The sequence below is a fragment of the Melanaphis sacchari genome, unplaced genomic scaffold (genome assembly GCF_002803265.2).
Source record: "Melanaphis sacchari strain LSU unplaced genomic scaffold, SCAv2.0 Contig12_pilon_pilon, whole genome shotgun sequence".
Lineage (NCBI taxonomy): Eukaryota > Metazoa > Arthropoda > Insecta > Hemiptera > Aphididae > Melanaphis > Melanaphis sacchari.
The window spans coordinates 3,207,811-3,233,657 of record NW_020270527.1 but is presented as its reverse complement, the minus strand read 5'-3'; the positions used below and the strand labels follow the sequence as shown (position 1 = coordinate 3,233,657).

At 27.3% G+C, this 25,847-nt stretch overlaps 2 protein-coding genes across 7 annotated transcripts in view; both read right to left on the bottom strand.

Moving 5' to 3' along the window:
- LOC112591134 overlaps window positions 1–3,130 on the bottom strand; it is a 5,435-nt gene extending 2,305 nt beyond the window's left edge. For all 3 annotated transcript variants that reach the window (XR_003114489.1, XM_025334831.1, XM_025334832.1), the window contains exons 1-3: window positions 3,004–3,130; window positions 1,190–1,846; window positions 11–1,097 (exon numbers count right to left, since the gene is read on the bottom strand). Coding sequence is in view for 2 of the 3 variants with exons in the window: in XM_025334831.1 (XP_025190616.1) it covers window positions 11–1,097; window positions 1,190–1,846; window positions 3,004–3,045 (1,786 nt within the window). In the remaining variant the exon portion in view is untranslated. The remainder of the gene's footprint in view (window positions 1–10; window positions 1,098–1,189; window positions 1,847–3,003) is intronic.
- Window positions 3,131–15,932: 12,802 nt separating this feature from the next.
- Window positions 15,933–20,595, bottom strand: LOC112591182 (sulfhydryl oxidase 2). Of its 4 annotated transcripts, none has more exons than XM_025334906.1 (4): window positions 19,989–20,595; window positions 19,850–19,901; window positions 19,417–19,693; window positions 15,933–17,536 (listed from the first exon to the last, which is right to left on the bottom strand). In XM_025334906.1, the coding sequence occupies exons 3-4, from the start codon at window positions 19,664–19,666 to the stop codon at window positions 15,948–15,950; spliced, it is 1,839 nt and encodes a 612-aa protein (XP_025190691.1). In that variant the 5' UTR covers window positions 19,667–19,693; window positions 19,850–19,901; window positions 19,989–20,595; the 3' UTR covers window positions 15,933–15,947. The 4 variants fall into 4 exon arrangements, with proteins under 4 accessions (XP_025190691.1, XP_025190692.1, XP_025190693.1 ...); XM_025334907.1 differs by having other exon boundaries at window positions 19,850–19,995; window positions 20,165–20,595; XM_025334908.1 differs by having other exon boundaries at window positions 20,165–20,595.
- Between the last annotated feature and the right edge of the window lie 5,252 nt (window positions 20,596–25,847).

Below are 25,847 nucleotides of genomic sequence, written 5' to 3'. Positions count from 1 at the left end.
GGATGACTTCCTGGAGTCGGATGACTTCCTGGAGTCGGATGACTTCCAGTTGAGTTTGCTGGTTTTTGCGGTGGTGATGATGAAGTAGAGGGATTTTGACCTGTATATTCTTTAAAGCCAGGTTTATATACTACTTGAGAAGAGTTTTTATTATTACTTTTTGTATCTATAAAAACGTCAACTCCATTGAATGTTTCAGTGATTTCCAATGTATGTACGCATAATGTTCCTACTACATCATTTGTAGTTTGATCTATAACTTGTTTAACTTCGGTAGATTGTGTATTTTTTTCCGTGGTCATTAAAATATATGTATAAGTTGCACTATTTACAATATATATTTTGTTTATAGTCGCTGAACATTTTGAAAATAGAATTGAATATTTTAATTGTGTTATTGTGATTTTTTCATATACCCAAGAATCTAAAGTCGATTTATCATATTTTGCTGCTTTTATTTGTACATTTATATAATTTGTTTGACATATAAAAGTTTGAAAAACTAGTTTATTTATTACCATTGGGTACATATTCTGTGGTATACACATATCTGATGTTGGTAATAAACTATTGTCTTTATTAATTAGTCGCATATCATAACGAGCTGCATTAGTATTACTCCAAAGAATATCTTTATAATATTTATCAATTGTATTGACTTTATATTGATTGTAATCAGTTGTAATCATGCTTCTATCGGGATTAAAGTTCAACGCTCGCTTATAATGCACCTCAGTAGATTTTACAACCGTTAAAAGCATTTTATTCACACAAGTATATAAGGTTGTCATTATTTCTTTATGTTCATTAGAATTACCGCCATAACAATTTTCAGCTTCTTCTTGTGTATTTTTTATAAAGATGTCTATGTTTCTACTCATGTACTCAAAGTTCGCTCTAACTAAATTTACTTGTTCCCACATCATAACTCTTAGTGCTAAATCAGTTTTTGAATGATACACAGATTTTAAATAAATAACAACCATTGATTCTTTATAAATTTTATACATTTGATTGACCGTCTGAGAAAATAGTTCAGATGCGTTATTATCATTTTTTCCAAAGTACTTTGATAAATCGTTAGTTTTGTATATTTCCTAGAAAAAAATATGAGAATTCTAGATACTTACAAAATCATCTAAATTAATAAAGCAAATGAGTTAAAAAATAAAAAATAATATTTACAAACCAGTAGTGATTGATCGGTATTTGGAGATCCTTCACACAAACTTATTCCACTACCAAACATAAACGCTTCTCTAATTGATGTGTACACATTCGTATTATTAACTATTTTTTCTCTAGCGTCGTAATACTGTTTCACCTGAGTAGCCCATTGTTCTTTATCAATATTATCTATATTATTCTGTCCACTATTAAAATTTGATTTTATAGATTTAACGTCATTCATAAAGTTAATGTAATCTGATTCACAGCGTTTTGCAGTTAGAATTGATTGCGCTTTTTTAATTTCTGTTACTTCACCGAGAGTTGTTTCTGTTTTTTGAACAGTTACCTCTTTGTTTAGGTAATAGTTACTAGTCATATAGAGTACAGAATTAACTTTCTCTTCTGTTTCTTTTTCGATATCGCTTTGTGAGCTAAATATATTTTCTAAATTGCTTGAGCTATTTTTAAATTCCATTTTTAAATTTGTTGTAATATCATTTGAACTCTCATCAATTTCAATAAATCCACTGTGAATATAATTTTTTGATGAAAGCATACATTCAACCGAAGTTATATATGATGTTTGAACTGTTAGTTGATAATGGTATACATATTCGACAGCATTTGGTACACCTAAATTATCATAAGTAGCTGGCGCTAAAGACGAATCATCACACTAAAAATTTAAATTTAATTTAAAGTATTTTATTAGTCTGTTAAATATCTAAATTAATTAATTTTTAATTATTTTATATAATTATCAATAGTTTTAAATATTAGATCTTAACAATATATTATTACATTATAATAATAGAACAGTCTTTATTGCAATGCAATAATTAAAAGAAAAAATTGATTCCAAGCAACATATTACATGTAGAGCAACCGTTATGTATTTTTTACTTTTAAGCAAGGTATTTATAAAAATTTATTTACTAGTAAATTTAATTACAATTATAAATTTATAAAAAAAAAAAAAATTCTAATTAAAACTTTACTATTTTAACTACTATATTTTGAGATATCAGAATACTATATATTACAAAATATAAGTATAAACCCACTATAGTACTATGATATACTAAATACAGGACTTAAATGAATAAAATAATTAAATACCTTTAAAAAAAATAATTAAACTGTAATTTTTCCAGGGGTAATATAATCAAACATAATATATAATATTATATATCAAGACGTAATAGAATAGTAGCCAAAAAATAAAAAAACCGAAAAATCTTAAAATTTCAATAAAACCAACTATTCTATGTTATAATAAACTTCCCTGATGCACATCATTTTCTTCTAGCCATAACACCAGATTTAGACGAAAGTAAACATGTACGTTTTACACTTATACATTATTAAGTTTCTTACATAATATAAACATTTCATTTTTTTTTTTTTTTTTTTTTTAATTGATTATTTACTACTAACAATAACGCATTCAAATGTCACGTCTTACTATAGTCCCTTTTTAATATAAATTCAATACTAAAATTCATAATATTTAATATCTACAATTTACATAATTTACATGACATTTAAATAATAAATTAATATTAATTACTAAGTAGTTAAAAGTACATTTCTTCACATTTCATTTAATGAATAGTTTTAAAAACGAATTTAGTGTTAGTACTAAGGTATAATTGATGTATTCACGCATACAGACTATTTTGTACCACACATTATCTACATTTTACCAAAGTATGCGTTTTTTAATCATAAAAAACCATAAAATAATTCTTAAAATCAAAATATGATTTTTTTATCCAAGAAAATCTTAACTAATAAAAAACTAATACACTAAGAAATAATAAAATATCTCACTTGAGCAACTCCTATAAATATAAAAAAGCAGAGTAACTGCATTTTGCAGTATAATTATCGTCTAAATAACTGGATCAACTGAAATAAAAAAAACAATATTACATTAAACGTTTATACGATGAAGTACTGATTCAGTGAACAAATACAACGATTAAGTAATCAAAAGTATATATTTCTCACAAATCATTATTTTTTTGAATTAACGACCTAATTAAACATAAAACAAACAAGAATGTTTTATAATGTTTAATGTTTTATTTGTTTTATAATCAAAAAATTATAATATTAAGTAAATACAATAAAACTAAATGTTTATATTAATTACATTTTGGTTGACAAAATGAAAAACAATGAGGGAAGTCACTCTACTACATAGTTAAGTTGGTTTGTATACACCTCTTTATTGAGTAAAAGTTTAACTGTAATGAATATGTTAACATTGAATTCGATGATAAATAATAATTGCACTAGGAAAACGATAATGCGCGGAAGCGGTGTGTTATGCTCTAATTCTAAAAATAATTTATAATTTTTTCTTCTATTAGTGGTAGGTTATATTAAAACACATTTTCTAAAAACATAGTTTTTAATAATTATTATTATATAGTTAGTAAATGTATTTAGTTTATTAACATTTTTACCCATTAGAACTTTTAAATCGATACCATCGAACAGTAAAAAAATGATTCGTGGCATTAATAGTTTAAAATAAATTATTAAATAAAATTTTATAACACAATATTAGATCACCTATATTTTACATTATTATACTTCTTAATATTTTATATATTGATTACCAATTAGTAATTTTTAATTATTTTTTATAAACTTGATTTCGTGTACAAGAAATAGTAACAAAATAATAGAAAAATACCCAGAATCCTAGTTACGATTAATATTTTTTTTAATAACAACAAAATATCTAAAATTTTTAAAACAAAAATCTTATTAATTTCCATTTCAACTTATAACGTTGTCAAAATTCGAACTTAAAATGTGTATAAAAAATAATGGTTATTAATTTTTTAATTGTTACAAAAAAAAAAAAAAAAATCGTTTTTATCGAAAAATTTTTTGTGGATATCAGTATATTATGTAATAATAATTTTTATTTTTTCTTAATTTTTGTATAATACACTTCTACTTCTTATTTTCTATTTTTCATCTTCCAAAGTGTATTCATTTTACAATAAAAAATAAGCAGTATAGATAAAAAAAGCTAACTAACATCATGTTATAAATAAAAACAAGGTCCATTAGCCCATACTAGTAGACATCGTGAAAATGTTAAATAACAAATGAAGGACAAGCTGGAAAAACCCTGCATAACGTTTAATTATTGAAGTACAATATTCTATTAAAATTAAGAAGACAAATAGATGATCGACTAGTGCGCAAAAACGTGACATTGCTATACAGCACTCAAAATTAGTACAGTGTCGCCGACGACAAAGGAAAAAAGTCGTTTTAAACATGTAATACAATACTGCCTTACGATCACTTCCCTAGCCAACTCCACACTCCACAGAGCCGTGTTAAGAGTGGGAAAGCAAAGGGGCCATTGCCCCCGGGCGCAGTAGTTTTGTAAAAGTAAAGGAGCGCTTTTATTTACCCTTAATATGCTACCTGTGACCCCGAAAACCAAATATGTTACAATTTTATAAATAATAAACAAAGGACACCTTGGTGAACAATGACAAAATAAAACTATTTAGCCTTTCTCAACGAAAATTTCTACAAAATTCGTTATAATTTTATTGATTGTTGTCTCTACTGACTATTGACTAAGTAGGTACTGTGTATTACCATTACTATATACTTACTGTTGTCGCTGGTTTTTAATGGACTGTATAATTTTTAATATATAATTTTCATTAATATAGAAATATATAATTTATTTTAAAAATACTGAGACAGACACGGTGACGAGCATATGTACATGGATACACGGTTAAACACACACTAAAATAGGTAACATTCGTACATGGATCGGATCGACATTGGCGATCATAAGATAACATAACAATAGATAATAATAATAATAGTGACATTTCTGAAGTATAATATACGCGTCGACACTTACTATATATAGTAATTAATATTTATAATCAATAATATTACGAACTGCTAAGATAAAATATTAAATCATGGATTCAGGCTTGAATTGAACCGGTGAGCTACCGAGAAAATTTGGGCTGGTCATGATCATGATTAAGCTTAAGCTAAAAGCTTTTATTTTAAAATAAATATAATATATTGTATTAGCATATATATTGTTGCATATTTCCAGTTCTAAACTTACTTATTAATGGTAACCAACTTTAGGCATTTTATAAATATATGTGTTCATATTTCTATTTGGTATTCTTTTAAATGCAGTATAAAGATAAGTGAAAAAAATTGCCTCTGCTTATTTAAGAGATAACTTAATACAATGTATGTTGGGTAATTTGTAAACTTGCTATAGAGAAACTATCATGAAATAATGCACATCAACTTCAAGTAAATTAAAAAAAAAAAATAAATAAATATTTTTTCCTTGGAGTGTAAATGAAATAAGAGATGCAACATTTTTGTCAAATGGGTCCATTAGTAATTTCGGGTGAGGGAGACATTTTCAAAAACCCCCAAATTATTGAATATTAGAGTTGAAGTCTTCGTTGCTTTTCATATATAATAAAATAAAATCTCCACCTATGAATGGGCCGATAGAAATTTAAAATCTCAGTGAACCGAAAAGTCTCAATCCAGCGCTGCATGGATTTATAAAATATATTTGCTCGTATTATAAGGTCTATTTCAGAATTATACATTTATAGTACAATCGGCGCCAAATAGATTGGCATAGCGATGACGGGCAATAAAGAAATGCGCTTTTCTCTATATTAGCATTTTATTGCTAAATATAACTAAATATTTTTAAATCGATGTTAGTAATATACTTATATAGTTATATATATATATTACTAGGGCCCGGAACATGATGATGACCTAAAAATTTTTTAAAAATGCACTCAAAAAAGTATTAAAATGGCATTGATCAAACAATGAACTTAAAAATACCAAAACATAACTTATCATTTTCAAAAATTACGTTTTTTAATAATAAATCATCCAAAAAATCATGGTTTTTAATTTAATATTTTTTAATCATTTATTTATTATTTTATTCATCAATGCTAATATTTTCGTATATTAAATATGTTTTTATACAGACTAAAGGGTCTAAATTAAATTTAAAACAGAGATAAGAAATAATGTGAGCAATACAAAAAAAAATCAGTATTTTTAGAAAAATAATTAAAAGATTGGGCTATACAATAGGTTGGTTTTTTCAAATATTTAGTTTTATCAAAATAATAAAAAAAAAATGTAAAAATGCAAAAAATCTAACTTAACGAACGAACCCAAGAAATTTTATATTTGCAGTTGTGTCTATTAAAGATAGACAATATTGTACCTTTGACAATTAATATGATATTTTATCACAGTTGTACACCAGAAACCAGTTTGGTGTTTGTCCGTTGTCTCTAGATGAGGTAGTACATGTAGAAAAATCATTGAGGAAAATTACAGGTTTAATGACAGATGGTGGTAGTCAAGGTTACAAAAGAAATTCATGTAAACAAAAATGTGACACCAATCAGTATAAATGCAAATCGTCTAACATTTTGGGCAATTCGAAACGTCATGGAAATATACTATGTAATAATAAAGAATAAACATTTAATTGTATACCTAATTAAAATAATATTTCAAAAAATAATTTTTTAATAATAATTATTATATTATATTATTAATATTGTGCCTTGAATGTATTTAATATTTTTAAAAATTTAAAATTATTTTATCACATGTATGATACATTTTTATAATTGTAAAGACATCAACAAAAAGTTCTTGGTATAATATATTTACATTCATGAATAAAATATGGAATTTTTGAAAAATATATAAGCCCTTTGGAAAACATAAAAACTGATTGGGAATTATGTAAGCTCTTTGGATTATATTATATAATACAAAAACTAATTGAGAATTATCTAAGCTCTTTGAAAAATATAAAAATTGATAGAAAATTAAATAAGCTTTTTGAACATAGACCTTATACTCATAGACGGAGCTTGCTAGTAGTTCCCGCAGTGAGAATAGGGTGCGCTGCACATGTTGTTGAACACTTCTGCGCATGCTCAATCAACAAACCAGGTTGTGTAGCCTCTTATTTACTGCACGGACTAAGATATACTAGGTATATCTTAGTCCGTGATTTACTGTTTGGTGTTTACATTATGCTGTGTAGCTGATATGCTAACTCAAATTTCAAATTCAGACACCACAAAACAAATTATATGGTAAGTGTTAATAACAATGTTTTTGATCTCAAGGAATGGCATCACTGTTGGCAAGCTAGAAATGACCGCACCACCCACCCGCATCCCACCTGGATGCTCCGTCTATGAGTATAAGGTCTATGTTTTTGAATAATAAAAATTGATAAAGATTATACAAGCTCTTTGGAAAATACAAAAACTAATCGAGAATTATACAAGCTCTTTGGAAAATTTAAAAATTGATAAAGAATTATGTAAACTCTTTGGAAAACAAAAAACCTGTGAATTGTTTAAGCTCTTTGGAAAATATAAAATTTGATTGGGTATTATAAAAGTTTATTGGAATATATATTAAGTTTTTGGAACATTTAAAAACTGATTGAGAATCATAAAAGTTTACTATAATATTTATATTTAAGCTCTTTGTAATATTTAAAAACCGATCGAAAATTATATTAGCTTTTTGGAAAATATATAAATTCTGGAAAATTTATCAACTTTTTGGCAAATATATAAGCTCTTTAGAAATTATTCAATTATATTCATTGTTTAGCTCATTTCCATTTATGGTTACATTTTTATTCTTAATTGTAACTAATCTGTACCTTAGTCAGTTAGTCATTGATTAAATTATTAAACATATTATTATGTCATATATATCTGATTTTATTATTATACTTTTAGCTTCTTTGATGTGCTTTTCGTTTGTTTTTATGTCACCCCTTCTTTTTTTCAAAAGGTATGTCGTGGTCCTCACAAAACTAATAGTGTTCAAATTTTCATATTTCACGTACAAATACTCACAAATTGAGCGCAAAAGATTTGCAAAATAAATTTTATATTTTTCAAGGGGAGGGGGGATAGCTGATGTGACGTCACGTCAATCCGCTGAAAGGTTTTTGATAGAACTTAGTTCCTTTGGTCATACACATTCTGGGCCACTGCCTACAAATTCGTACAAATGACGTACTAAATTATAGAGTAATAAAATTTCCATATTTTTAAAAAAGGGGACTAGCGTGACGTACATGTCATGATTGTGTGCAACGACGACCGGACGGCACAACAGTTCTGCAGACTGCAGTTAGTGAGGGTTGTAAAATAATGTGTGTAACAGGTCATAGAGTAATATAGAGGGGCTGTTGTTTTCATAAATTGAAATCAGAACTTGCACTTCTTTTTCAGAACTACCATTTTATACGAATAAAGTATTGTAGTGTTTGGTTCCTATAGGTACCAACTATAGAGTAATTTTAATTTTTAGATAGTGTGAAACGGTACAACTAAACATTAATATTACGACAACCAATCATAACACAGGATGAGCGCAAAACCCCACATTTTGAACTTAAGGGTTAAATCCAAGTCTTCCCGTACACCATATAGACATCATACATACATCGGCGGATAGGGGAAGATGAGACAAAGACAACAATGTTTTATTCATAATTGTACATCAAAAAACATCAGAGATATGACTAAATTCGTTACAAGACAAAACACAACGATCTACCGAAAAATCGAGGTGTTTACTAGTCGGTACGGATAGTAGTACTTATACTGGTATGATTCGGCAGTGAGACCAGTTACATTCCACAGTTCTTCTTCAACCTTACACCAGTAAACATCGAAGATTGAAGATCAGAAGAAACCTCAAGAGTGACTACCAGCCATAACGACCGATACGATCCCGTGTGCAACTCTTATCGAGCATCGCCACATTTTGATCGTACGGACGCAAAACGGCGACAACGAGCCTCGCGGTTCAACCAGCCATAAACGATCGATACGATTCCGTGTGCAACTCTTAACGAGCATCGCCACATTTTGATCGTACGGACGAAAAACAACGACGTTCCTGACGTTCAAGAGTCACGACCGTCGAGCAACGTCCGACGTGATTCCGGGCGTGATTCACGCCACGCATCTCCACAAAGCCACACGACGACTCCTGGGTGTTGTGGATTGCCTGTTATATATCTCTGTCCACGGAACTAATCAAGTGGTAACCTCTCGTTATATCCGACGTCGGAGAATGGTGTAAACCGGAACTTCGACGTGGATACTCGATGCGCCACACATAGATCCGTGGTATAGAGATATAACCCGGCGCCCCGGAAAAACTCCAGAGGTGGTCTACACCAGACGGACATATCGAGCGGATCGGAGGACGAGCCAAACACGAAGAAACCAAAACTGTCCTTTTCAGGACAACCCGTGTAAAAACAAGTCCCCTCAAGCGCGCCTACCTAGGCCACGCCTAAATCGAACAAATATTGCAAATTAGACGCCACTTATTTGAGCGGGCATAAAAAAAACAATATTCCTGTTCACCCCATAAAAATGTAAATTGTAAAAGTAATTTTATTATGTATATATATATATATATATATATATATATATATATATATATATGTATTTAAATATTTATGTATTTTATTATATGATGAATAAATGACATTATTATAAAAAGAAAGGGTCGTATATATATATATATCAATATAAAGCAATTACATTGTTATCTGGTGTGAACCGTTACAAGTGTTCGCCCCTTCCTCCCAAAAAAAAAAAATAATAATAATTCTTAAATTATTAATATTAATAATTTTTAAATTAATATTTATCATATTTTTTTTGTTGATTTTGAACTGTGAAAAAATATAATTTTTAAATTATTAAAAATGAAAATTTAGACACAAAAAAATGATTTTGAAAAACATAAAATAACATGGTGATGGTTAAATTAAATTAATACTTTTTAAAATTTTACTTTAAAAAAAAATGTAAATTGTAGAAACGGTACTATTATGATACAAACATTTCAAAATATGTATAATTACCGATAAGGTTATAAGACGGCGCAATATGGAGCTAGTATTATTGGACTATACTTACCTAGATTAATAAAATATTTATTTATAAATAATAAAATAATTATAATAATAGACATTTTATAAGGAACCGGTTGCGGCTGGTCGCGCTGGTCGGTAAATAATAAATATAATACTATTATACCACAGAACAATAGTTAATAACTATACGTACCGGTTTATGTCGCCGATAACATGTACATGCCAACGATAATGTAATTCAGCAATAATTATAGTAAAAACAAAAATCCAAAAATACTACTGAAAAGTATAGATTCTTATATTATTTTATTCAATAATGTTATACAAAAATACCGTAAAAAAAACGATTTTTTTACAAAATCTATTTCAAAAGTTATAAATTATAACAGTAAGGTAAGACAAACAACGGGATTAATACGAGACAAAAAGCGTCCTGAAAGAAAATTGTCAGGTCAACAGGACACAAAGTTTAAATAAAGAACAATTCTGTATTCCTGTATAAAACAGGACGTATGGTCACCCTACACTGGCTACACTAACTCATCGTCCGACTGCGCCACACCAATGAAAACCACTTATTTCCTATCACCTTTACGAGATTCACTCAGTCCCTTTTGTATGCTAGAATATTTGACACCATTTTTTGTGCTAACTGCCTACTATATAAATTAATAAATGTGTATTTATAATAATTATTAATTATATTTATTTAATATTTATTTTTTAATTTTTCAAATATATCATAATATTCATCGTGTAGTCAAGTAGACACAATATTATGTCAACTGCCATATTAATACTACAGTTATTTCAAATTATATTTACTGCATAAACTGTATTGTCTGTATTATATAACTTATTAATACCTAATAGCTATACCTATACGTTATTTATAATTAGCTAAACAAACTTGAATCGGCAATAGATATTTGAAATGTTCACTAACAAAAATATTCATTTTCATCAAATCGCTGATTGTCAGATTGCCACATGTAATAAATTACATTAAAAATATCAGTTGTTACATAATACCTCGTTTAAATTATTAGAGTAAACATACGTCGTATTTTAACTTATGACTATTAGTTAAATAATTTTAATATTTAAAACCAACAAATGAATGATTCAATCCTATTATACATATGAAGCGTATACTTTTTTCAGCGTATCACGGTGCCTCTCTACTCCGTTCAACTAAACTTTAAATTCTTATAGCTCATTAACTACTCGTCTGAATTTCAATTTTTATATATAGCCAAAAAAATATTCAGTTTCAGAATATGCAATTAAAAATATATGTTGTCATTTAAAACAATACAAAAGTTAAAAAAATTATAACAACAAAACTTCTTAAAAAACACAAAAATATTTTTAAATAATGAGTATTGTTTGATTAAAAAATCACTCTGTATATTAAACCTACGCAATACCAGTGATTAGTGATTACGCATTATGTGATAGCTTCGTTTAAAATTTCATTCGACAATCCTTCACCCACGTAATGACGTAAAATGAAAGATGCGTATAGAAAAAGCAAACAAGGGATCTCGCCGAAACCCATCGATAGTAAAAATTAAAATTAAAAAAAAAATTTAACAAATATTAAAATAAATAATAATCAATATTGATTTTTTTTTTTTTTTTGTTTTGTATAATTATTTTCTAATGTAGGTACGCGCATTTGAACGTGCAACCTTAATTTTAAAATACGCACGACAATCCTTCATCCATAAAATTACATAAAATCAAAAATACATGAAAACGGCAAGCAAAAAGTGTCTCGCCTAACTCTCCATCAATAATAGAAATAACTTTTTCGAAACTTTTTTTTTTTTGCTTATATAAAGCACGCTTTACTTGTAAACTATGAATGTATAGTTTTAAAATTCACACATCTTCTTCGAACAACAAAAATTACATGGAATGGCCAGAAATACGTATTTCTGGCAAAATATTTATGACTTTTGTAATTTTTTTTACAAATTTAATATACGTGAATGTACAAGATTAGTTTTGAAACCTCCGTTATAATTTTCTTTCCGCGCAAAATGACGTAAAATGAAAAATAAATAGGAACGGTCAGCAACAGGTTATTTTATGTTTAGTGATTGTGAAACGTTACTTTGTAAGTACATAATTTGAATCAGTGGCGTATTTAGGATTTTGTCAAAGGAGGTACAAAGGATGTATGGTTATTTGCCATACATTGGCAAATAACTTTATTTCCCGAATAGTTTAAGGAGGGGGGTGTTCACTTACCAGCACCATTGTTTCTCAAAAATGTTAAGAGTCGATATTATCAGTAAGTAAAGTGAATATACACATATATTTATAGAGCTGTTTTCCTAAAACAAAAAATAGTGATAAATTAAACCTATGATATAATACAATATCCCTATAGCTTATACTTTATAGATATTAACCCTTTTAGGTCCAGAATTAAACAATGTGAAATAGTGGATTACAATAATATGTGAATTAAAGATTAATTTGAAAATAATAAATATTATCTCATTGATGCGAATTTTTTTATTTGAAAAATAAGTAAATAATGAGTTCTTTTGTTTTGAAGATTGTTTTAAAATTGTATAGTATTTTTTATTTTAAAATTGTACCTAATTATTTAACTTTTTTTTTAAATTATTAAACTAATGAAGCTAATAAATTAATAAACATTTTATTATAAAATCTAATTTATTTATTTGATTATATGAATAATAAATTATGTAGGAATATGATGATGAATATTGCGATGATGTTTCTATGATATGCCATGCGATGAAATAGCCACGATGAAAAGACGGTGTACCAACGAAGTGTCACGACACGTAGGGTTGCGACTTGCGGGCGCGCTAAGACTGTGACCAGTTACCGGATACACATAATGATACGGTCACGGATATAACTTACTTTTTCCAGGAATATAATATTTTATACTGATTTCACAGCATCATCAGTCATCACACTTAATTAATACATTTTATTGAAGTTATTTAATTAGGAACCTATCACATTTGTACAGTGCCGAATTTAGACATTTTGTGCTCCGGTGCAAAATAAAAAAAAAAAATTATAAATAAATAATCAACACCGCCGCCGAGTAGTAAAAGAAATAATACGTAATCCCATGACATGATTCACAAATCACAAGTATTGTGGTAGATTGGTACTGTGGCTCGAAATAATCGAGTTTGATGACTAGTTAATAAGTAATAATTATTGTATTATTGTAAAAATAAACACGCCGCACGCAATATCAAAATATGCTGTATTATTATAAATGACCTACGTCTATCGACAAGATCACAACAAATCTGGAAAAACGATTTTGGATATTAATAATTCTTGATCGCTGATAGCTATAAATACATATATTAACAGCATAGTATATAAACAATAAACATTATATTATTTAATACTGTTATTAAAATAATTTTAACTATAAAAGTTTTGATATTCACACAATTGAACAAATTTCTAACTACGAAATTTTAGCGCTTCCAGAATTCTGGCACCCTGGGCAGTTTTAGGAAATACCCCCCTTAAATGCGGTCCTGCATTTATAATATAAAAACAAATGAAACAGTACTTCAACACCTTGTTTATTTATAAAATGAATCTTTAGAAAATAACTTTTAAACAACAATTGTTAAAAATAATAATAAAATGTAACAATTTTTAATCACTGAAAACAAATAAAAATATAATCTTGATACAGGCTCATTTTTTTGAAATGTATATTATTATTATGATAGATGATATGACTGGCTATCGACAGTTATGGTGCAATTTACTTACAATAATCACAATACTTAGTTTACTATGATAATGTTTATATATGTAGAAATAAATAAATAAACCACTCAAATGAATTTGCAAAATTAATTTGTATAAATTAATTAATTATTAAAAGTCTACAAAAAAAAAAAAAAATAGAAGATTTATGGTATTTAAAAAAATTATAAATAGTAGGTACATGTTGTATTTACTTTAATGTCGTTTGCTATATTTATAAGTTATAACATAGAACATAGTGCGTTTTGAAGTGATATGGAAATATTTCATTTTGTAAAAATATTATAAAATAGTGTGTTTTGCCGCATATTTAAAAACCAAATACTTATTTATCATGGGAAATAAAACGTTTTGATGCAATTTGTCAATAGTTCATTTTGCCTTAATACTAAACATGGAAATAGTGCCTACGTTATGCCACAATAACCAATTATTAAATTCAATTTAACATGGGAAATAGTACGTTTTAGTTCAATTTGATCACACCATTCGATTCCCCGTTGGTTTTTTATATGAAGCAATGTAAAACTCAATTTATGAAATTTTGGAAATAGTACGTTTTTAAATGTCGCCCCTCAATTTACAATCATAATATATTCCATCAACGTATAGATTCATTTTAATATTTTTAACAGTATAACCTATTTTTTTATTATTTTATTAACATAAGTACTTAGTTGATTTTTATTGTCATTTTTAAATATTTATTAATGTAATTAAATCATATTTAAAGTCTATTTATGTGTTACCTATTAATGGATGGTTGTCTATTGAGAACACTGAACAGACATTCAAATGATTGTCCTTGTCTAATTTTGGATAATTTAATTGATTTGAAAGTAGATGGATGTAGATATTGTAGTTTTGTTTATAAAATATGATTTTACGAGTAAATCCATTGGAAAAGTTACCAATTTTCCGATATCTGCCCATTTGTCCTTGCCTATCAGAATTGTAGTTGTTAGCCAATTGGATCGAAAACATTCATAACATCTTGTAATAATATATTATAAAGCATTAAAAAAAAAAAAACAGTATTCCAGGCTATGCATATTTTTTTAATTTTAATTTTTAATGTTATACAAAATGGCTAAAAAGCATTTATAAACAATTCTTTTTACATTTAAAATTATCCAATGTTGTCAACATTTTAACTTGGGTATAGCGCTTATAAAAATAATAAACAGTCCTATAAGGTTTTGATAATTTTTACCATTGTGAATTCTCATAAGGAACCTTAAATTAAGTTTTCAACATTTTCAATGAATATCATAAATATCAATTTAAAACAAAACTAAAAAAATGCAATTAAGTTTTTATTAAAATTTCTCTCAAATTTGAATTATATTAAAATAGTTTTTCAATTATAATAACACTTTTAGCAGTAGATATACAATATTGTAGTTGACATTTTTAACTTTTTTTGATCATCTAAATTTATCAAACCATTTTTAAATGTTTTATAAAATTATAGTTACGAGTTATCAACATCATAGCATAAAATATGTGTTAATCATTAAAAATTAATACCTAAATGTTAAAAGTAATATTTACAGAAAGTTTTCAAACTTATTAACTTAAAAGTTAAAATAAAACATTTATGAAACTAAATTCTTATTCTGTTTAATCGTCTAACAACATTTTGTAGCATAATTTTTTAAAATAATAAATTGTTTTAACATATACTAATAGTATACCAAATAACCATAAAAGTAATGAATTATTTGTATCAAAATTAATAACATATAGGTAACATTTCATTATAATATTCAAAATTTAATAAATATATATTTTTAGTTTAATATATCAGAACCTATTTATATTATATAACACAGTCTTATAGTTAAATTATTTTTAAATTTGTAATTGAGTTGTATAAAATATATAATATCTTAATAAAAAATTAAAATTATATTCAATAATAATAATAATAATAATATTAATAACATTTAAGTTAGAGTAACAATCAAACTTTACCCAGTATAAAATAAATATATTTATTTTTTTTACAATGCTTCTTCACTATTAGTAAATAAAATAAAGTCATTAATACAATACATGACAATATATATGTAACCATACAAGTGTTAACATCAAACATCCATTCTTTTTCATCAAACATATTATTATTATAGTTAATATCATCATCATTAATGGATCTTTTACTTGAGTTAATAAAATTTTTAGGTTGAGAATTAATATTATTATATGGTATCTTTTGAAGACTAATGGCTGAATACATATTTTTCAAATATTTTAGCACTTCAGTTTTATTCCACCCAACAGTACCATTTTGATAACATGTTTCACAATGTACTTTCAGAGGAAATAATACTTTTGGATGCATTGGATCTTCAGTAACATCACCTGTAAGTCTTTGGTTCACTTGATTATGAGCCGACCAAAGCCACAGCACTGCATCATCCAAAGAAGAAACATTAGTTTGAATTGTGGTAGCCATATTCATGAAGTGTTCAGAACAATCTGTACATCCAAAAAAATGTTTAACATAACCAGCAATAGTTTCCAAAACTTGTTTTCCATTAAATGTTTTCAAATTCTTTATAGCTGCTTGTACTGAAAGTGTATGAAACATTGTCCATAAGCCACATGGATATTTCCTATACATTGGTTGACTACCTTCACATCCAATCCAAATATGATTAGTAACATAAGGTTTTAACAAAATGTCATAGTTGTTAATAAAATTTCCAAGTTTCTCTCCTGAAACTGTTTTATTGAAACGTGTATGATCCCATATTAACTTAATGAATTTTTTGCTTCTAATGCTAGAAGGAAAACATTCAATAAGAAGTTCCAAGTAACTATTCAATGCATTTAATGATTCACCAGAGATAACACTTCGTGATAGAATCTCATGTTCCAGAGAATATCTTAATGTAGCTTCTAAATCTGACAAATAAACTGTGTTATCATTATGCGTTGAACCTTTGTCTTTTTTAAATAATAAATTATAAAGCGTTGTAGTAATATCAATTAAGCTGAATGGAGTCATGTGCACTGTTTCCAAATATTTATTGATGGTATTGGTAAAATTCGTTTTGTTATTTCCACTTGCTAAAAGTTTGAATTGGTTATTGTTTTCAACAAGATAAAGACTTGGATATGTTTCTGTTTTTAATAGGTCAGCCAATTCTGTATTAAAGCTTAATACACTTATTATTTTAACTTTTTTGACTGGACAGAAATCAATAATAAGCTCCTGAGCAAGCTTATTATTTGCCTCATCAATTATAATAAATGTTAAAATATTATTTATATCCAATTCTACATTAACCTTTTCATAGGGTTGTATATCACACAAAGTTGATACACTTGTATTTTTTTGAGTTTCTTGAAGCATTTTTATAAGAAAATCCTTCATAACTTGTATATTAAAAGATCTAATAAAATCTTGTCCAATATCATTTGATGCTGGCCTAGGAGGAAAGTAGCGTATAGTAGGATAAGCCATGATTTCGTAATCTCGGCATATTTGGCTATTTATTTCGTTTGAACAATCAATTACACCAACTTTCACATATTTTCTCCATCCTGTAAATCATAAAAAAATAAAAATAAAAATATTGATTCCATAAAAATAACACATAGCTACAAATAATTATTTATAAAAATGTGTAACAAAAATTTTAGTTAGATCAGTAATCAATAGTTGACAGTTATCAAAAATTAAAAATATTACCATTTCTTTTATATTATGAAATCTATTTACATACTTATAAATCAAATGTTTTGAATCATTAATACCAAAAAATACAAATAAATTAAATATGCATTATTTATCTATTTAATACTAGCTGTCTCAATGCACTTTGTTGCATATTAAAAGTATAAACTTTTATATTATTCATTCAAGTTTGGTTTAAAAATACCAGGGCTCACTCCTTCTTTAAAATGCTAATTTCACAAAATTGTTTATTTTAATAGGTACTTATATTGCAAAAAGAAGGTACTATTAAGTCTATACATTTGTATTTTTAAGATGGAAACTAACTTAAAATACCAAATTCTTCAAAATATCCTATTTTATTCTATATTTTTAATCATTCAAATAATATTAAGTAATAAAACAAATGGTAGAGAATTACTTAATAACTCTTTAACTGAAAATTAAACATATTGTAAGAAAAATTTTTGATAAAACATCACATTGAGGGTTTCACTAAAAATCAAAATAAATTAAGTACTGAAGTATTAATATTACAACTCTGATTACAGCAGTATTTTCACATTTTTATTTTTTTGCTTTAAATATAGGTACTGCTTAATATTCATAGATGCCTAATTAATAAATGTATAAATGTACATAATAAATTGGATAAATATAATTAATTTAATTTTTAAGTATTAATAATAATAGTGCCTATAAATTAATTTGTGGTTTTAAATGTCAGTAATTAAAAATGTATGGTTGGTGAGATATATGACTGTATGTTTTAAAAATTATAGGAACAATAGTTAAAAAAATATTTACAACCTATGAACTATCAATTACGATATAACGTAATAATCCTAGCAGTTAGTACATACAAGTTATAATATAAGCTTCCACCACATATTTTTTAACTATTATATTTTAATATTATCTGACATTATTATTAATATAATGATAGTATATGTATTATCAAATAGATTATATTTAAATATTAAAACATTTTTTTAATAAGTTAACAAAATGTTAAATTATTTACAACTCACAATTGTTAATTATTTTATTAATGTTTTAATCAATGATAGATATGCTTAATAAAAATCAAGTGATTACAGAGAAGAAACTATATGTTTTGTATAAAAAATAATTATAATGTTTGCAATTTTCTATGGTAAATTAGTACATGGTATTCGTTTAGTATGTGACCTACCGGACCAATAATAGCCGATAATTAATTTAAAAAAAGTTATAAAAAAATGTCATAAAATTATTTTATTATAAATTATGTTTGGCAATACACATACTAAGCCTAGTAATACAGGTAGGTCACATACTAAACTCGATTTTTGCTTGGTAGGTCACATACTAAACAATTACCTTAGTACACATAATAAGTAGAATACAAATATCAATTTGAATGGTAGAATCTTTTGATTTTAAGTCAAAAATGATTTGTATATTTAATTAAATCAGTACTTACCTATACCTATATTACTGCTTATATTTAATAATGCATGTATGAGTTTAAAGTGTATAAGAGATAATGTGCATAATCAACATTGTTTATTTGCATTTTTATTTTGAATTATAAATATCTACAAATAAGTACTTACCTATTTTAAGAATTATTTAAATATTATAACAGTAAATGTGTTCAAGTATTTAAGATGGTGTTTAAAATATTATGCAAATATAATAGCAAAACATTTATTTATACTTTCAAATAAATAAATAAATGTTAAATGAATATTAGGTAAATTACCGTAGACTTGAATTCCAAATCCTTTCCAAGGGGTCGAGAATCGTATACAATGTCCACAAAAGGCATTGTAAAACTCAATCACATAAGATGTGTTTCCTTGCAATACTTTGTCATTAAAATTGGTATTATCCAATATTTCCATTAGATCAGTGTCTTCGTACAGGCCAATAAGTTCTGCACATGCTGGGGCAGTACTGAGTGTTACTATAAGCAGGACAGCCAAGACATGGCCGTTACAACGTAACAACATTTTTTAGTCGTGTGAAGACTCTGTTGACTAGATCAAAAAAAATAAAAAACTATAGACATAGATTGTAGCATGTATCAGCTGCATTCCACCAAATTCATAACGGACATGCCGTTTTAGGTTGATTGGAGTGAACCACAGCTAGGCAATATATTTTATAAATAAAAATGTCCGACAACAACTTACATTGATTGCACCCGAGAGTCTAAGACTAACGATGACGAATGCAGGCGGGATTCTGAGAAGAGAAATAGAACCAAAAACAAGTATTAATTAATTATTTGGCGTATTATCTCAAATCTGTCGGTATTGCTGCGTTACCTACCTATTTTCTGTTCATATAAATCAAGTATTGTACAAAAATAAAATTAGTACTACATTTAACATAAGTTTTAAAAGTAAATTATTAAATATTATCGGTTTCGTGTGATGTTGGTGTGTTGATGATTTATTGGAAACACAAATAACGAGCAGCAAACAACCGCCGCTGAATCTACATACGTCACTAGATGCGGCGCGACGAGTCGTAACCGTCTCGAACGGCGATGGTGGACACCGGAATACCGGACATGCACGCTTTGTAAGACTGTCCGCGTCTGGAAATACGTACGTGCGTTGCAGTACTATCTGCCGAGTGCCGACTACTAAACGTGAATGTCTGCCGACAGAACAGATCGCACACAAGGCAGAGACGGACTGAAACACGCGAATGACGCGGAGGTACTGAACGACGGGACTACTTGTCGTCTTGCCGAGCGGTGTGACGGCGTCGATCGAGATCGTTTTCGTCTTCTCTTCCACCGCCGACGACCGCTTTTAACTTTTAAATTTTAATGATCGACGACCGATCACTGTACAAAAAGTGTAAAACGTAATAACATCGACTGATTATTAATTAATGATAACAATTATGTCTTGTACTTCGGTGTTCGTTAGATGTAGGTCGAATAAACGGTTACGATAACGGACATTATTATTATTATTCCCTGTTATCGTATTATGACATTATTGTTTCTTACAATGAGTCACAACCACAATTCACGAATATAAAGAACTTTTAATTGTACTCGCAACTACAATTTTGTATGTGTGATTTGAACAAGGCGTGTGGCCTTGTTCAATCCAATGTACCAACGGTAAACCAGCAAGTTCAAACTGTTCTAAGTTGTGGTTTACAATTATTGTTATACATACTACTAATGTAGTATTGTGAACTATATAGTTAAGACTATAAAAAAAAAAATAACAGTATTGTAGCTGTTGTTAGTGGACGAGGAGGGAGGGGGCTAAAAGTCTCCGAGAAAATTTAAAAATACTTTCAGCGGTCTGCGAACGTCTTATGCGTTACGCTACGTCACTGCCCACTGGTCCATAATACTAACACAGTGACACCATTGAAGTATTGAGTACTGGCAAAGTGGCAACAGAGACAACCGAACATTGAAATAATAACTGAAACTAAATTTTTGAATATTCCGTATTTCCGTATAGCCATGACCGTATTTACTATTCATTAAATAGATATTGAAAAACACATTATCACATTATCACGATATTTTTATCTATCGGTCAGTGGTCAACTATAACCAAGGATTATAGATAATTATCTGGAAGCAATGAACCACGAAATGACGACTTTAGAATCTTTAGATCATAGGTGTTGTATATATAATAATAATATGATCTAAGATGACATTCACCAGCATGCCGCTGTCCGCCTCGAGTTGTGACTGATAACGAGTAAATCATAATATTCTGTATTGTTGCCGTGATAAGTGATAAAATTGATAATGATAAATTAGTAATTACAATATTACTAACAGTAGTCGGGACTCGGGAGTAGCGCGCTAATTGTGGTTACGTTACAGTAGCACGCTACTTTTACCTATTTAATCTATTCTGTGTTTTTACTTTAGTTGTAGCGTTTACCATAGCGTCACTACAATACATATCACACAATGTAGCGAAATACTAAAGCAGTAAAGCGCACTAGAAATATATGGTTAGCGTAGCGAAAGTTTTTATTGGTTTACCACTACTTCCAACCTATTTCATGATAACTAAAATATTGTGATGTATGTTTATTAATTTAATTATATTAAAATGAATGTGTTTTTAATTTTTCGGACTTAACTTGGATCACATTAATAATAGATTATAGATAAGACTTACTTTATCAAATCCTCCCTCCCAGTGACCGAACGTCAAATTAGTACAAACAACCAATATTGGCAATTTTCAATAATACGTTTTTTTGTGTTGAATTTTGTTACAAAAATACATGAGATACATTGAATAAACCTGCCTTTAAGAAGTACAAGAGAATAGTGGTAGGCATTAACAAATAATAACCAAGTACCTACTTACCAAGTGAATATCTAAATAAATTAAGAAAATTAAAAAAAAAAATGTAGCAAAAAAATAGTACGATTTATTTAAGTAATAACATTAGAAATAATGCACTACATTTAAAAAAAAGTATCTTTAGCAAGAGCGAGCTTCTTTTTTGGGGGAAGTAGCAGTAGTGTTGGCGAGCTACAAAAAAAAAAAAAACTATTTGCGTCCGATCACTAATTTCATATTATTATATGCATTTTGGCTCGATCAAAACGATTAAAAAATTTAATATACCTACGGTTTTTATTAATAAAAACTAATTAAATAATAACAAACAAATTCTTTATAAGTATTTATCTTAGTTATTTAAAAATATTAAACATACATGAACACAATTTTTTTTTAAGCATTTAAAGTTAGAATTTTGACAAATTTAGTTAATAATCGGGAATAAAAAAATCTAAAAAATATTTAAGCTTGATTTTTTTATAAACTTTTTTAAACATTTTTTGAATAAAGTTTGACATTTAAATGAAGAATAACGACTTTGGTTATTTTGTTGTAATTGAAAAATATTTTTTGTGAAGATTGAAAACTTTTATGTTTATTTTTATATTTTATAGGTAATATAATTAATTATAAAGTACAGTTGCTTAAACAGACATTCGAAATGAAAATAAATAAGTGTATAAACGATGTGTAACACAAAAACCGGTGCTATGAATATTGAATACACTTAAATATGAATGAATGAATAACACCTTTGACGTTGACGCAGCATCATTTGAAATCGATTATCAACGTTCATTGTTTAATCGACACGCATATGGTTAGAAAATAATATGATGAAATCCTGATCAGGCGAAAACGGCGTGGTTGAGAAAATTGTTTACTGAGGAAGGGTAGTAAGAACTTTACAAAAATATTTTATTTTCATTCTAAGATATTTTTATTTTTTATTCAAGCGAATAGGTATTTTTTGTTGAAAAAATACGTGATTTCTGACCACTGACGAATGAAATTATCACGGTTAAGTACTCACTAACATGGCATTCGACCTTTTATACACCGTGTATGAGACAATAATGTATATTTATAAATTATACTCAAAGAATAACAATAATACACATATACCTCATATAATCGTGATATTATTTAATAATAATAATATAAGAAATATTGGTAACCATTTATTTTTTGAATACATAAAACGTTATAAACGTCCTACTTAAATATTCTTATATTTTAAATAATTACACTAAAGACATTTTTTAATGTGTTTTTATAAAACTCAACTTTTAGACGTATACAGTATACTCATCAGACCGTATATATAATTAATAACTGTGAACATTGATACATATTATTTAGATGATATACATAATATAGTATGGACCAATAGCCATCGTCGAGACCATTAACATTTTTTATCTATTATTTCAACTATTTTAAATACCTATTGCACAGTTTATGTTGTGTGATGTATATTATAAAATACCAATCTTATAATACATATTATATAAATGTGTATTTATATATTGTATGTATACTTTCTAACGCTTCATTTAATAACTCTGCAATTTTTTATTCTAACGTAACCATTGTTAGAAGACTGTCATCAATGTACACACGTATAATTATAAAAATAATGTCACATGATTCGTGTTAATATTTTATAGGCTATTAAGTTCGATTGTTAACAACGGAATTATAACATAAATTCTTATTGTAAGCCAATTGGGAAATTTTTTAAAAATGTCCTTAAGCTAGACAAACATTGATCGTTACATTTTTTATTGGTAATCGGTAAAGTATCCACGAACAAAATATTCAAATTTGTAAACAATTTTTTCTATGGTATAAAATAATGTAAATTAGTAGATCATAGGTACAAAAAGATTTAGAGAAACGTTTTTATAAATTTAAAATTGTATTTTATAATTTGATGATATGAATTATTTTCTAATAAAATTAGCAACTAAAATAATTAAAATATTTTTATTGTCATCATTGTAATTTACAGTGGCGGCTCGTAGATAGGGGTGATGGGGCGATCGCCCCCCTTCTAAAATTATCATTTATTACAAATTTATAAGTTTATTATCAATTTTTAATTTTATATTGTAGTATAATATTATCAAAAATAAAAATTGTGTTTTCTATAATATTTACATTATTAAGTATTATGAAAACATTATCAGATAATGGGAGTTTAAAAATAAATCATTCAACACTGTAGCTTCTGAAAATCGATAATCGATAACGATTTACCAAGATCCGCGAGCAGCACACGCCATGCTTGGGCGATGTTAAAAGTCGCTCGTCATAATTATGATCGGAATACAAAAACTAAGAAGGGAGAACACAATAATAATACTGCCGCCGGGGCGATGATTTTAATCACCCGATACACATGGATTCCGAACTTGCGTATATTTATTATTTACTTTTTGCAGTCATAACTCGCAATCAATTATTTCAATTTGATATTTTTTTCCAAAAATATATACTGGAATTATTAAGTCATGGATTCATCCACACATAAAAATTTTATTAAATTAATTTAATTAAATAACCATTATTAATATTATTTGTGTTCGATACCTACTTTCCATAAATAAGCAATTTTATATCGCTCTCCCACTTTCAAAGTACACGAGCCGCCACTGGTCATTTGTATTCCTTAAATATATAAAGACGTTTTAATTTATATTTTATTTTATTTTTTTATTTATTGTATAATTTAATAATATTTAATATTTCTATATTAATTTTTCTTATGAGTAGTACATAATATAACATTATAACGTAGGTTGTAGGTATATCTTTCTAACTATCTTAGTGTATAGGTAATGCATATAAGTAGGTATAACGTATAACGTTTATACATAACATTCGGTATATTATTATAATATGTCTAATATGCACTACGAAACAATACATAGTAGGTACGTATTGTTACAGGCTTACAGCATAAAAAAAAACACAAACATCCTACTTCAGAAACGGCTACTGAGTGGTAACAGCATTTAATCATTAGAACAATGTAGGAGTCAATTGATAAATAAAAATAATTAATCGAAGTAGAAATCTAATGGTAGTAATACTAGTAATTATATTCACGATATACTTTTAATACCTATTCAAATTTTCTTAGTGTAAAAATAAGCGTGTCTACTTTTCGTTGCTTCGGTCGTTAGTTCGAAATAATTGTAAGATCAATGATACTTTTTAAATTGTCGTTAATTAGTTTAATTTAAGTACACCGCAGGAACGTGTGATAACATGTGGCGGAAAGTACTTGAGCTCAACTGCTCTGGACGCACTAGTACATTTGACTATATCGTACGTGGTGGCTTCCTTATAATATGTGGAGCCCTGTTCCTCTTCTCATAGATCTGAGGTCCTCGGTCCTCAATGTTATGTTTTTTGAAAGTTGTTGTTTTCATAGGTGCAATTATTTATGTGAACCCGTATGATAACAATTCCTTATCACCATATAAATTGCCATACATTTGGTAGGTCAAACCCGGCTATTACTATATAATAGCTTAGTATTAATGATTCTGATTAAGAATTTACACATCGCAATTCGTAATGCAATCCAAGGATTTGTAGTTATTGTGAAACAACATATTTTCTAATCAAATATATGGTTCTGAGAATATTGGTAGCAATTCGGTAGCCAATTACAAAACCAATAAATATTATATTGTCTCATAAATTGTAATATGATAATAATTAATTATACATTTTCAATTAGCTTTTAAAAAATTGAATAAGTTAACCTATCTATGTAAAACTAATATATTCATTATTTCGCTCAGAACATATTGATTTTAAGCAT

Excerpts from the sequence above, each read along its gene's own strand:
- LOC112591182 (XM_025334905.1), bottom strand. The coding sequence starts at position 19,666 with ATGTTGTTACGTTGTAACGGCCATGTCTTGGCTGTCCTGCTTATAGTA. Across the intron at positions 17,537-19,416 it reads ATTTGGAATTCAAGTCTACG|GATGGAGAAAATATGTGAAA; the intron begins GTAATTTACCTA and ends TATGATTTACAG.